The sequence below is a fragment of the Anomaloglossus baeobatrachus genome, unplaced genomic scaffold, assembly GCF_048569485.1.
Source record: "Anomaloglossus baeobatrachus isolate aAnoBae1 unplaced genomic scaffold, aAnoBae1.hap1 Scaffold_386, whole genome shotgun sequence".
Lineage (NCBI taxonomy): Eukaryota > Metazoa > Chordata > Amphibia > Anura > Aromobatidae > Anomaloglossus > Anomaloglossus baeobatrachus.
The window spans coordinates 1463-14922 of record NW_027443201.1 but is presented as its reverse complement, the minus strand read 5'-3'; the positions used below and the strand labels follow the sequence as shown (position 1 = coordinate 14922).

The window sequence follows — 13460 nt, the reverse complement described above, 5'->3', positions numbered from 1 at the left end:
CAATCACGTGTCTATCCTTGTCTTACCCTAATCACAACCGTGTCTAGTGAGCAGGGGAGGAGGAACACTAGTCCTGCTTTATGATAATGACACAAAAGGAAAACAACAGAGAAAGGAAAAAGAAACTGCATTCCCAAACAACAAGTGGTAAAAAAGGGGGATGGAAAGAGAAATGAATAAAAAGGGAGATGATCAATAGGAAGACACCAAAGAAAACTTCCAGGCAGCAATCTCTAGGATCAAATTCAAAACAATTTCTCCTCCCATGGCTCTCACCTCTATGCCAGGACCATGGAAAAGCAAGTTATCACTGGCAACTACTGAGGTAAAGTGGTGAGAACTTATAACGGGGGAGTGCAGAAATCAGAACAGCTCAGACAACTCAGGATTAGTGTTGAGTGGACCCGGACTATAAACGTCCAGATCCGCACGGTTTCAGCTCAATCCGCAGGCCGGACCCGGGCGTGGACGTGGGATTCCGGGCGCACGATCCGGAATCGGCAATTAATAAAAATGAAAAAAAAAAAAACAATAAATAAATGAGCGTTTCATACTTACCGAGACTCGGTGTCATGGCGGCACATTGCTTCCGGGTCCGCTTTCACTTCCTGTGCTGTGCACCCAATCACACAGCTTTCGGTGTTTTCCCCGCCCACTGGCCATCCTCTCAGCTGTGATTGGTTGCAGGCTGACGCGCCCCCCAGCCTGTGACAAACAGCTCTTCCGCGGTCATCATTCCTGCTTCTCAGGGAAGTAATTCATCTTTTCTCCCTGTTATACTATATTATATAGAATATGATTGGAGCAACCTTTTCTATTTTGCAGTAATTTGCAGGGGTGTCTGTATCCCATTTTTCTTTCAGCTCCTGGGGTATAATGGGGAGATTATCTGAGCCCCTTGTGATATGACTCTAGGTGACTGTAATATACTTTTGGGGTATACCACCCTGTAACATATGTGGTTGTAAATAACTCTTATGGATCACTACCTTGCATAAAGATAATTTATTAGGAATAAAAGTCTATACGTCTTGTACAGTGCTAGTATCATGAATAGGAATTCCTGGTTATAGATCAGTAAATTGATACCTTCTTGATCTAAGGAAAACAATACAGGGAGGAGTATTACCATTTGGGAACTCCTATATATTGTACTGTGCAAGCACCACTATAGGGCTTTCCATCCCATCCCTATATCAGGGTCAGGGAGAGGGAGAGCCGACGTGGAACGGGGGCGCCCGGTAACTTATGGTGTCATACCCTCCGTTGTTAGGTAGGGATACACTACCCTTATAGGGCTATATTAGTTTCCCTTCCCTTTTCTAAAGTGAGTGTGTATATAAAACTTCTTGGTTATTTACAAGGATAACGTTATCCATTCTCATTTATATGTTTGTGTGTCTGTTTGTGGGTACATTTTAATGAATATTAATAAAAATTGTACATTTTAAAATAGGGTTGAGATTACATGTTAACCCCTGCTATTACCCCGACTGGCACCGCATCACGCCTCCGGGAAGAGCCGGTATTGCACACCGGTATTGTCACATCTAATAGATGCGGCAATACCGGGCGGCTGCGGGCTGAAGATATACCAGCCCCCAGCTGGCGTTATCATGGCTGGGGATGAAAACTGGGGGGAACCGCACGTCGTTTTTTTTTTAAATTATTTATTTTAAAAAAAAAGAAAGCGTTTTTTTTCTATGCCACAGTCACACTTGTGAGGAACTACCGCGAGTCTGACATCGCAGAACAGCTGCAAACTTCTGACAGGAGCGTGCATGTGTTTCTAGGTACATGCACGCTCATGTTCAGACAGCAGCAGGCTGAGATTATGCCAGCCCCCAGTAGGTGTTATCATGGCTGGGGATAAAAAAAAAAAAAAAAAATACTGCCAGCAGGTGGAAATTTGGTGCTGAAAGCTGGTGCAGACGATTTCAGCACCAAATGTGCACCTCCTGGCAAAAAAACACAGCAAAAATCGTGGAAAAATAACCGCAGCAAAAACTGCGGCAAAAAAAATTGGGGCAAAACACCGGGTTTTTTCCCAGGAGGTGTAGATTGGATGCAGGAATATGGTGTAAAAATCTCAGCATCCGATTTGCATCCCTTGGCCCCCAAAAATAAAAAAAAATAAATAAATTCTGCCAGCAGGTGGAAATTTGGAAATTTGGTGCTGAAAGCTGGTGCAGACGATTTCAGCACAAAATGTGCACCTCCTGGCAAAAAAATTGCGGCAAAAATCACGGAAAAATAACCGCGGCAAAACAATTCCGCCAAAACACAGTGTTTTTTTGCCAGGAGGTGTAGATTGGATGCAGGAATATGGTATAAAAATTTCGGCACAAAATCTGCATCTCTTGGCTAAAAAAACTGCGATTTTTCTGCTAGGAGATGCAGGTCTGTCAACTCAGTGACCTCCACCTGAGGTCAGGTTACCTGCGATCACAGATCAAGGACCGTGGGAATCTCCAGCTGTGACCGCAAATGACCTGATTGACGTCAGTGCTCAATGCACAGCTCATTCATTCTCTGGAGCTCACAGAGAGCGGTCAGTCGTGCCGCTCTCTGTGATATTCAGATGTAGCAGAGCTGAAACGGCGTGGGACTTCTGTGGATTACGTCGGAGCTGCTGGGTGTTTGGGCTTAATAAAGTGGTGAAGCAGGGGATGTTTGTATTTTATTCCAAATAAAGGATTGTTCTCTGTGTCTGTGTTTATTTACTGTCACTTACAGGTTTGTGTCATGAAGGTATCTGATAGACGCCTGTGCCATCACACAAAGCTAGGGTTTAGTAGCAGACGTGCGCCGCTATTAACCCCTGCTATTACCCCGACTGGCACCGCATCACAACTGCGGGAAGAGGTAGTAGCGCACACCGGTATGGTCACATCCAATAGATGCGGCAATACCGAGCGGCTGCGGGCTGAGGATATAACAGCCCCCAACCGGCGTTAATTGACTGAGGAAGAAAATAGGAGGAACCGCACGTCGTTTTTTTTTTTTTTTTTTTACTTTCACCGGAATCACACATGCGAGGGCCTCACGTGAGTCTGCCATGGCAGCACCCGGCAAAGCCTCGCACGTGTGACTCTGGGCACTGTAGTCACAGCACAGATACAGCGCGACAGCTGGGGCTGCAGCCGAGCGCTATAACTGTGCTGCCGAGTGTTTACCACCGTGAACTGAACTGACCGACAGTGCACTGCTTTCCCCGCCCACCGGCCGACCTGGCGCCTGTGATTGGTTGCAGTTAGCTGACACGCTGCCACTCAGGGTGGGGGCGCGTCTAGCTGCAACCAACACGCGCCGGTGGGCAGGGAAAACAATGAATATTGAATTGTCGGCTTCGGAAAGTAACAGCGTGACCCGAAAGGAGTGTGCCGCAATGACAGCGCCTCGGTGAGTATGCTGTGCTGGCTCCTAGCCCCTCCACAAACGTTTTTAACCTCTGGATTCCGGTCCCCATTGACTTACATGGGCACCGGATTCCGGAGCGGATCAGACTCTTTTTTAAATCTGGCAGTGATCCGCCGGTACCGGATTATTGGCCGTCCGATAAACTCTACTCAGGATGGTAAGCCAAGAAAGACACAAGGGTCTGCTTAACCCTAGCAGCGCCAGCACAAGGATAGTCTGCACAGCTACGTGGAAGGCAAAGCAGATCCAACTAGTGCTGGCGTGTGCTGTGACCTTCTGACCCATGAGATAGGAGCGACCTCTCTCTCTGATACATCAGGGTTTTGACACCATGTTAAGTGTTCAGTGTAGAGAACGGGATAAATGTGATCCAAAAGGCACAGACAGATGGAGAAGTCCCATCTATGATCAGCTCTAATCCTGCCATCTCCACCGCTCTCATTACACAGGTATAAAACATATAATACTGGAGGATAAAACAAGACTGAGCACAAGACCTTCACAGCCGTCTACACATCATAGGGAGATTTCATGGCCCCTTCTCTCCATCTACCTGATGATCCTGAGGAACATCTGTATCTTCTTGTTTACAGTCCTGTGGGAGAAGAGGACGGGGACATCTCTCTGGTGTTGTCCTCTTACTGGATAGACCTGGAGGAGACACATACAGGGACTGAATTCATTCCTTACATACAGATAATTATAGGCCGTGTGTATTTAGTCCTGACTATTACCTGGTGATGTGAGGGGCTGGGGAACCTCCACCATGACGTCCTTGTACAGATCTTTGTGTCCTTCTAAATACTCCCACTCCTCCCTGGAGAAATAGACGGTGACGTCCTGACACCTTATAGGAACCTGACACATACAATGATACCGTCACCCCCGATCCCTTCATAGCGTTACTGTATAATGTCCCAGCATTCCCAGCAGTGTCACCTCTCCAGTCAGCAGCTCAATCATCTTGTAGGTGAGTTCTAGGATCTTCTGGTCATTGATGTCCTCATGTATCGGGGGGTGAGGTGGAGGCCCCGTGATTGGGCTCAGGGGTCTTCCCCATCCCTCAGACACAGGGGCCTGACAGCGCTCACTAGAGGTCTTCTTCACTACTGTGTAATCCTGGTTATGGAGAGACACAGCAATAAATCTCACTCCAGACATTTCCAGAGTCCTCACCTCTCCAGTTCTGTCCATCTGTTATTCCCATAGATAAGAATGATGTAATGTGACGTCATCAGAATCTCTCACCTCTCCAGTAAGCCGGAAGAGGATCTCTAGGGTGAGGTGTAATATCCTCTCCACCATCTTGTCCCTGTCCATATCCATCCTTCACGGGGTAATCAGGAGAATTCTCTTCTATAGAAGATCTCCACTGAGAGTATCCGATATTATAAGGACCTGAATGGGAAGGAGATGAGCCGATATGTAAAATTAATGGAGATAAGGGAGGTGAGCAGGGCTGTATTTGGCCTTCATGCTGCCCTAGGCACTTTAAGTGGTCGCGCCCCTTATTGACAATGTAAAACTGAGCTTTCACACACGACATCTGTTTAAGGTAGATCTACTTTGTAAAACACTTGAAAAAGTATCAATGAGAAACGAAGGGCACTAACCCCCCCCCCCCAATGGGGATCACCACAGGCACATCAAAACATAGCATGAGTATAAAATATTCCCACCACACCGTCCCCACTTATATACTGTGACTGTCACACTGCCCCTAATAAACTACACACTACCCTCCCTTATAAATTATATCCACCAGACCTTCCTCGATTATGAAATATGATCTGCACATTGTCCTCACATCATGCTTCCCCCTCCTCACAATGTCCCATGCATGCTGCCCCCTCCTCACAATGTCCCATGCATGCTTCCCACTCCTCAGTGTCCCATGCATGCTGCCCCTCTCCATGAGCTCCTAATGCTGCCTTCCTCTTTTCCATAATGACATCTCCATGCTGCCCCACTCATCATACTAAGACCACCACACTAGCGCTTATGCTGAGACACACACACACACACACACACACTACCCCACTCTTGATATTGACTCCCCGACATTGTTCCACTCCATACTGAGCCCACACATGCTGCCCCTTCTCCATAATGAGCTCCCAATGCTGCCCCCCTCTTATTCTGAGTCCTTACACTCCCCCCCATCGATATTGTCATTGCTCTATCCCTCAACCCTTGTCCTCTGTCTCTAGCATTGGCCCCTCTCTTCCATTCCCACAGCAGCAGCCTCTCTCCCCCCGCCTCCAGCAGCAGCCTCTCCCCCAGCATCAGCCTCTCTCCCCCCAGCCTCCCTCAGCATCAGCCTCCCTGCTCCCAGCTTACCCCAGCATCAGCCTCTCTCCTCCCATCCTCCCCCAGCATGAGCCTCCTCCAGCATCAGCCTCTCTCCTCCCAGCCTCCCCCAGCATGAGCCTCCTCCAGCATCAGCCTCTCTCCTCCCAGCCTCCCCCAGCATCAGCCTCCCTGCTCCCAGCTTCCCCCCAGCATCAGCCTCCCTCCTCCCAGCCTCCCTCCTCCCAGCCTCCCCCAGCATCAGCCTCCCTCCTCCCAGCCCCCCTCCACCAAGCCTCCCCCAGCATCAGCCTCCCAGAGCATCAGCCTCCCTCCTCCCCCTCCCAGCCTCCCCCAGCATCAGCCTCTCTCCTCCCAGCCTCCCCCAGCATCAGCCTCCCTGCTCCCAGCTTCCCCCAGTATCAGCCTCCCTCCTCCCAGCCTCCCCCAGCATCAGCCTCCCTTTTCCCAGCCTCCCCCAGCATCAGCCTCCCTCTTCCCAGCCTCCCCCAGCATCAGCCTCCCTATTCCCAGCCTCCCCCAGCATCAGCCTCCCTCTTCCCAGCCTCCCCCAGCATCAGCCTCCCTCTTCCCAGCCTCCCCCAGCATCAGCCTCTCTCTTCCCAGCCTCCCCCAGCGTCAGCCACCCTCTTCCCAGCCTCCCCCAGCATCAGCTACCCTCCTCCTAGCCTCCCCCAGCATCAGCTACCCTCCTCCTAGCCTCCCCCAGCATCAACCACCCTCCTCCCAGCCTCCCCCAGCATCAGCCTCCCAGCCTCCCCCAGCATCAGCCTCCCAGCCTCCCCCAGCATCAGCCTCCCGCCTCCCCCAGCATCAGCCTCTCTCCTCCCAGCCTCCCCCAGCATCAGCCTCCCTCCTCCCAGCCTCCCCCAGCATCAGCCTCCCTCCTCCCAGCCCCCCCTCCTCCAAGCCTCCCCCAGCATCAGCCTCCTAGAGCATCAGCCTCCCTCCTCCCCCTCCCAGCCTCCCCCAGCATCAGCCTCTCTCCTCCCAGCCTCCCCCAGCATCAGCCTCCCTGCTCCCAGCTTCCCCCAGCATCAGCTTCCCAGAGCATCAGCCTCCCAGCCTCCCCCAGCATCAGCCTCTCTCCTCCCAGCCTCCCCCAGCATCAGCCTCCCTGCTCCCAGCTTCCCCCAGTATCAGCCTCCCTCCTCCCAGCCTCCCCCAGCATCAGCCTCCCTCTTCCCAGCCTCCCTCAGCATCAGCCTCACCCAGCATCAGCCTCCCTCCTCCCAGCCTCCCCCAGCATCAGCCTCCCTCCTCCCAGGCTCCCCCAGCATCAGCCTCCTTCCTCCCAGCCTCCCCCAGCATCAGCCTCCCTCAGCATCAGCCTCCCTCAGCATCAGCCTCCCTCCTCCAAGCCTCACCCTCCCAGCTTCCCCCAGCATCAGCCTCCCTCCTCCCAGCCTCCCTCAGCATCAGCCTCCCTCCTCCAAGCCTCACCTTCCCCCTCCCAGCCTCCCCCAGCATCAGCCTCTCTCCTCCCAGCCTCCCCCAGCATCAGCCTCCCCCAGCCTCAGCCTCCATCCTCCCAGCGTCCCTCAGCCTCCCTCCTCCCAGCCTCCCCCAGCATCAGCCTCCCTCCTCCATCAGCCTCCCTCCTCCAAGTCTCCCTCAGCATCAGCTTCCCTCCTCCAACCCTCCCCCTCCCCCTCCCAGCCTCCCCCAGCATCAGCCTCCCTCAGCATCAGCCTCCCTCAGCATCAGCCTCCCCCAGCCTCTCTCCTCCCAGCCTCCCCCAGCATCTGCCTCTCTCCTCCCAGCCTCAGCCTCTCAGCCTCTCTCTCTCCCCCCCAGCCTCAGCCTCTCTCTCTCCCCAGCCTCCCCCCCAGCCTCAGCTTCTCTCTCCCCCAGCCTCCCTCTCCCCCCAGCCTCCCCCAGCATCAGCCTCTCTCCTCTCAGCCTCTCTCTCCCCCCAGCCTCCCCCCCAGCTTCAGCCTCTCTCTCCCCCCAGCCTCAGCCTCTCTCCCCCCAGCCTCTCCCCCAGCCTTAGTCTCTCTCTCCCCCCAGCCTCCCCCCCCCCAGCCTCAGCCTCTCTCCCCCCAGCCTCAGCCTCTCTCTCCTCCCAGCCTCAGCGTCTCTTTCCCCCCAGCCTCCCTCTCCCCCAGCCTCAGCCTCTCTCCCCCAGCCTCTCTTCCCAGCCTCCCCCCAGCCTCAGCCTCTCTCTCTTCCCAGCCTCCCCCCAGCCTAAGCCTCTCTCTCTTCCCAGCCTCAGCCTCTCTCTCTCTTCCCAGCCTCCCCCCAGCCTCAGCTTCTCTCTCTTCCCAGCCTCATCCTCTCTCTCTCTTCCCAGCCTCCCACCAGCATCAGCCTCTCTCTCTTCCCAGCCTCAGCCTCTCTCTCTCTTCCCAGCCTCCCCCCAGCCTCAGCCTCTTTCTCTTCCCAGCCTCTCTCTCTTCCCAGCCTCCCCCAGCCTCAGCCTCTCTCCCCCAAGCCTCCCCTTGCATGATTATAGTGGACAAAAAGAGGCATCGCAACGATCATCAACTAACCTGTAAGGAGCCCATACATTCTAGGCTCTGCCTCTGCCTTACCTGCTCCGGTGCCCGCCGCCCTGCTCTGGCTGGCTCCTCTTCTGGCTGGCTCCAGCTTCAGACGTGTCCTCCTCCGCGGCGTGTGTCGTCTGCAGCATTGGATGCTGCAGCACGGGGCAGTCAGCTGATTGTCGCGCCTGCGCGCCTCTGACCCCGGAAGTGCAGGCGATGGAACTTCCGGGGTTAATCAGCTGACTATGCCTGGCGCCCGCCATGTATTTAAATAGACAGAAGTGCGCCTCTCCTCCCTCTCAACCCCCCCCCCCCCCGAACACAGCCGAGTGTAACGGAGGGAGGGACGGGGGGCGGGGATGTAAGAAAAATAAAAAAAAATTTATATATATTTATTTATTTTTCGCCCCCCGCAACGTGCCGCCCTAGGCACGGGACCACGGGTGCCTAGTGGCAAATACGGCCCTGGAGGTGAGATATCATTTGGGTACTAAAAAATATTCAACATGAAATGTGCTATGTAAATAGTACAACCGTAAAAGTAGCACATTATCTTTATAAACCACAATCCTTCACACGGAAATGTGAGCAGAAAAATAAAAGAGTAATTGCTTCTGTAATAAGAGTAGGAAAATACAAAAGAGCAAAAACAAATAATTTCCCAGTTTTTCGGTTAAGAATAGGGCAATGGAATTAGGATTCGATGTATTCTTGTTTCTACGGAAAAAGAGGGGCCACACATGGTGTACGGATCTGTGAACTCGCTGATGCGCACAATTTACCACCCATTTCTCGTATGAATGCAGCAAAATAGTGAAAATTAACCCCATTACAAAATGTGCCCACATTATATTTCACTCCCAAACTAGAATAATTATGTAAATAAAAAAGTTTAGATATTCTAAACTAGTGTCGGAGCTTGTAGACTTTAACCCCTTAATGACCGTGGGCAGTAAAAATATGTCCTAGCGGTCATAGTGTTAATTCCCTCCCGCTGCTGCCAGCAAGCAATAAAGAGATTAAGTGTATACCGCCCCCCATCATCAGATAATTTCTGTGGTTTCAGTTACCGAGTGTAGCTCAGACCGTGGAGATCATGATTTGGGCAGAAAAAAATATTTATCTCCCACCTGGCATGATCAATCATGTCAAATAGGGACATAAGGTGCTTATCCCGGTCCCCCGATATGGCCAAAGTGCCCCCCCCCCCAGTTCTATGCCCCAACTGATCATCTAAAATGGCCGGCGCACACGCTGCACTCATCCTCCTCCTCAAAGTTCTCCCCAGGTCCAGCCAGGTCACCCTGTCAATCCCCGGTCTCCCGTTACCTCCTGCAGTGACGATCCCCCACGATCCCTCCTCTTCCTTCTCAGAAGACCCTGGCCACAAGTGCAGAGCGGCTCTCAGCCGGCTCCCTGCTAGTAGTGACACTAAGTTTACTGCAGCTCACACTACCATGCTGTGGACCCGGGGAGAGTGAGTGCAGTATCACTGCACCCACACTCCTCACATGGAGGGTTTGCACTTTCAGAAAATGGGGGATATGTTCTCAAAGTGTGCCACCCATATTCTGGAAGGTCCAAAGTCGTCGTATAACCTCCAAAATGGATTATGGCAGACCGGATTTTTTTTTTCTTTTTAATAAATTGGTGAAAGAGGGAATGTGTTGGGGAGTGTTTTTTCAAATTTTTTTTTGCCTTTTTTTTATTACTGACTAGGTTAGTGCTGTCAGGTATCTGATAGACGCCGTGACATCATTAACCCTAACCCAAAACAATCCTATTTATTTCCCCATTTGCCACCGCACCAGAGCTATACAAAGAGCTGGGGCGAAACGCCAGGATTTGCGCATCTAATGAATGCGCCACTTCTGGGTGGCTGCGGCCTGCTATTTTTAGGCTGGGAAGGGCCAAATAACCATGGATCTTTCCACCCTGAGAATACCAGACCACAGCTGTCCATTTTTCCTTGGCTGGAAATCCAATTTGGGGGGTGTCATGATGTGATATTGTGGGTTATGTACTATTTTGTGTGGGTTCATGTTTTGGGCATGGTGGTCTGTCTATTCGATATATTGTTTGTCCTGTTAAGTCAGGTTATATCCCCTTGAAGTGCTTCTGTGCCTAGGTCTGGGGGAGGGGGCCTGGAATCCACTTAAACTCTCTGTTTACCTGAGAGATTAGTGATTCTGGGTGCGACTTAAGGGTACTTGTCACATAGCGAGATCGCTAGCGTGATCGCTGCTGAGTCACAGATTTTGTGACGTACCAGTGATCTCGCTGTGTGTCACACTAAGCAGCGACCTGGCCCCTGCTGTGAAATCGCTGATCGTTAAACACTGTTCTGGTTCATTTTTTGGTATTCGGGCTCCCGCAGGGCAGCACGCATCGGTGTGTTTGACACCTTACCCAACGACCTTGTTCGCCTATGTTACTAATCAAGATTTGAATTGTGCTATGTAACAGGGTCCCTGCGACTGCCGATATCGTTGCTGCGTCGTTGGGAAGATCTGTTTGACAGCTCACTAGTGACCCTGTAGCGACGTACCAGCGATCCTGAGCAGGTCATATCGTGGTCGGAATCGCTGGTACATCGTTTAGTGTGACGGTACCCTTACAAGAGAGAAGAAACAAGATTGAACCTCTGAGGGAGATGATGAGGCTGCAGACAGCACCCCAAAGACACTGTGAGAAACCCCGATTTTCCTGGAGAAGGACTGCTGGAGGAGTGTGACTGAAGTCCGGGAAATTTATTCCATTTCTGGACTAGTTTTACCCTCCGTGTGGTGGATTATTTGATGGTCATTCTATATTGCATGGAATAAATATGCTTTGGATTGTTCACTCATCTCTCGCTCTGTTAATTGTGTGATATGGGAGAAGGACCCCTTCACAGGGGGCACCCCCCTTTTTTTTTTAATTATTTATGAATTAAAAAAACAGCATGGGGAGACCTTCATTTTGGAATACCAGCCAAGGTGAAGCTGCCAGCTGTGGTCTGCAGCCATCTGCTTTACTCTAGCTGTTGTTTTTTTTTTTATTATTATTATTATTATTATTTAATTTATATTTTTTTTGGGGGGGCGGGGGCAAATTCAAAGTTAAACACAATTTAGTGCCCCATGAAACTTACTAAAGGGTGCTAGCTTAGAATATGCAGGGGGGTGGGACATGATATATGTGTTTGACATCTATCCATCCATCCTAGCTTATTAGGCTGTGTGCCCACTATCAGGATTTGCAGTGCTTTGGACGCAGAATGTTTTGACTGCGATGTTGTGCAGTACAAGCGCAGTAGCGGGATGTTTAGAAATCTACTGCCCACTGTGCTTCTTTTCTCTGCAGCATAAACTGACCAGCGGCGCGGCTTCCTGAGGTGCAGGCTGTCAGTTTATGCTGTGGAGATGACAGTGTTTTTCGCAGGGAGAATAAAGTCTGCAGCGGCCTGAACCTGGATCGTGGGCACGGGCAGCTGCATTCTCGTGTGGACAACACTGGCATCTGCACAGAAGGGCTGACACTGCGTCCTAGACGCAGTATCGCCGGATTGTGGGCACCCAGCCTAAAAGTGAGAAATTTGGCATTACAGTAACATTTTTGTGAACTACCTCTGGAGTCAAAATGCTCACTGTAACCCTGAATAACATTTTTGAGTGGTCTAGTGTCCAAAATGGGGTCACTTGTGGGGGGGTTTCTGCTGTATAGGTACCTTAGGAGCCCTGCAAATGTGACATGGTGCCCGCCATTTATTTGAACTTTTACAAAATTCACATGGTGCTCCTTCCGTTCCGAGCCCTCCCGTTTGTCCAAACAGGAATTTTTGGCCACATTGGGGTATCAAAGTGTGGGGTTTACTTTTTCGTGTTTCCTCTTGAAAAAGTGAGAAATTCGGTGCTAAAGCAACATTTTTGTTAAAAAAAAATTAACATTTTCAATATGACGACCTAATGTTATCAAATTCTGTGAAGTACGTATGGGTTCAAAATGCTCAATATACCCCTGGATAAAATTCTTGAGGGGTCTAGTTTTAAAATGGGATCACTTGTGGGGGAGCTCCACTGTTTAGGCACCTTAAGGGCTCTCTAAATGCGACTTGGCATTCGCTAATAATTCCAGCTAATTTTACAGTCAAATGGTGCTCCTTCCCTTTCAAGCCCTGCCGTGCGCCCCAAACAGTTGATTTCCACCACATATGAGGTATCTGCGTACTCAGGAGACATTGCACAATAAATTTTATGGTGCATATTTTCCTGTTACCCTTGTGAATAAAAGCTATCTGGTTAAAGTAATAATTTTGTGGTAAAAATGTTTTGTTTTTTTAAATTTTCATGGCTTAATGTTATAAATTCTGTGAAGCCTCCGGGGGTTCCAGGTGCTCACCAAACATCTAGATAAAATCCTTGAGGGGGTCTAGTTATCAAAATGGAGTAACTTGTGGGGGGTTTCTGCTGTTTAGGTACCTTGGGGGCCCTGCAAATGCTACATGGGGCCTGCAATCTATTTCAGCCATATTTCCTTTCCAAAATTCACATATAGCTCCTTCTGTTCCGGCTCCTCCCATTTGTCCAAACAGAGGGGTACCAGCACGCTCATAAGAAAGTGGGTAATAAACTGTGGGGTCCACTTTTTGGCGTTACCTCTCGAAACCTGTCAAAGTGACACTGCTCAGAATTGTAGAAAATGGCCGAGTCATGAAGTACAAAACTGGCTCCGTCCTTAACGGGTTAAACTGAATATAAATGAGCCGGTCAGGAATAGCGGAAAACTGGTCCTGAACTGGTTAAAGGTGAAAATAGCTGAGACATGAAAAGGTTAATGAGAATGATGACCCCAAAATAACAGACACCCTGCACCTACCTCCGGTAGAGTCTAGATCCCAGTGGCCAGAAGGACCTCTGCTGACGTCACGCCCATGTGACCGGCCTCTTGTGTGGGAGGAGCCTGTAGTTCCCGGCAGTCAGTGCGCAGTTGCTGTACAAGCAGCAGGATGTTTCCCCTCTTCCCTGTTTCTGCTGTTTCCAGCCCTGGGTGTGATATAACAGGAGGTAATATCTGATGGAGCTTATCATGTATGAGCCTCAGGGGGAAATAAAAAGGGATTGTAGGTCACCGTCTCTGGGTGCAATAGTGTGCAGGAGTAAGTGCGATGCTCTGACCGTGGGGAGAGGGTGCGATGCTCTGCCTGTGGGAAGGGGAGGAGAGAGAGAGAGGGTGCGATGCTCTGCCTGTGGGAAGGGGGGGAGA

At 50.8% G+C, this 13460-nt stretch overlaps 1 protein-coding gene across 1 annotated transcript in view; it reads right to left on the bottom strand.

Moving 5' to 3' along the window:
* LOC142275767 (oocyte zinc finger protein XlCOF7.1-like) overlaps positions 1–13136 on the bottom strand; it is a 143827-nt gene extending 130691 nt beyond the window's left edge. Inside the window, exons 1-4 of the mRNA XM_075332589.1 lie at positions 13074–13136; positions 4669–4818; positions 4360–4539; positions 4155–4278 (exon numbers count right to left, since the gene is read on the bottom strand). Of these exons, the coding sequence (XP_075188704.1) occupies positions 4155–4278; positions 4360–4539; positions 4669–4746 (382 nt within the window). The 5' untranslated portion in view covers positions 4747–4818; positions 13074–13136. The remainder of the gene's footprint in view (positions 1–4154; positions 4279–4359; positions 4540–4668; positions 4819–13073) is intronic.
* Positions 13137–13460: the final 324 nt, after the last annotated feature.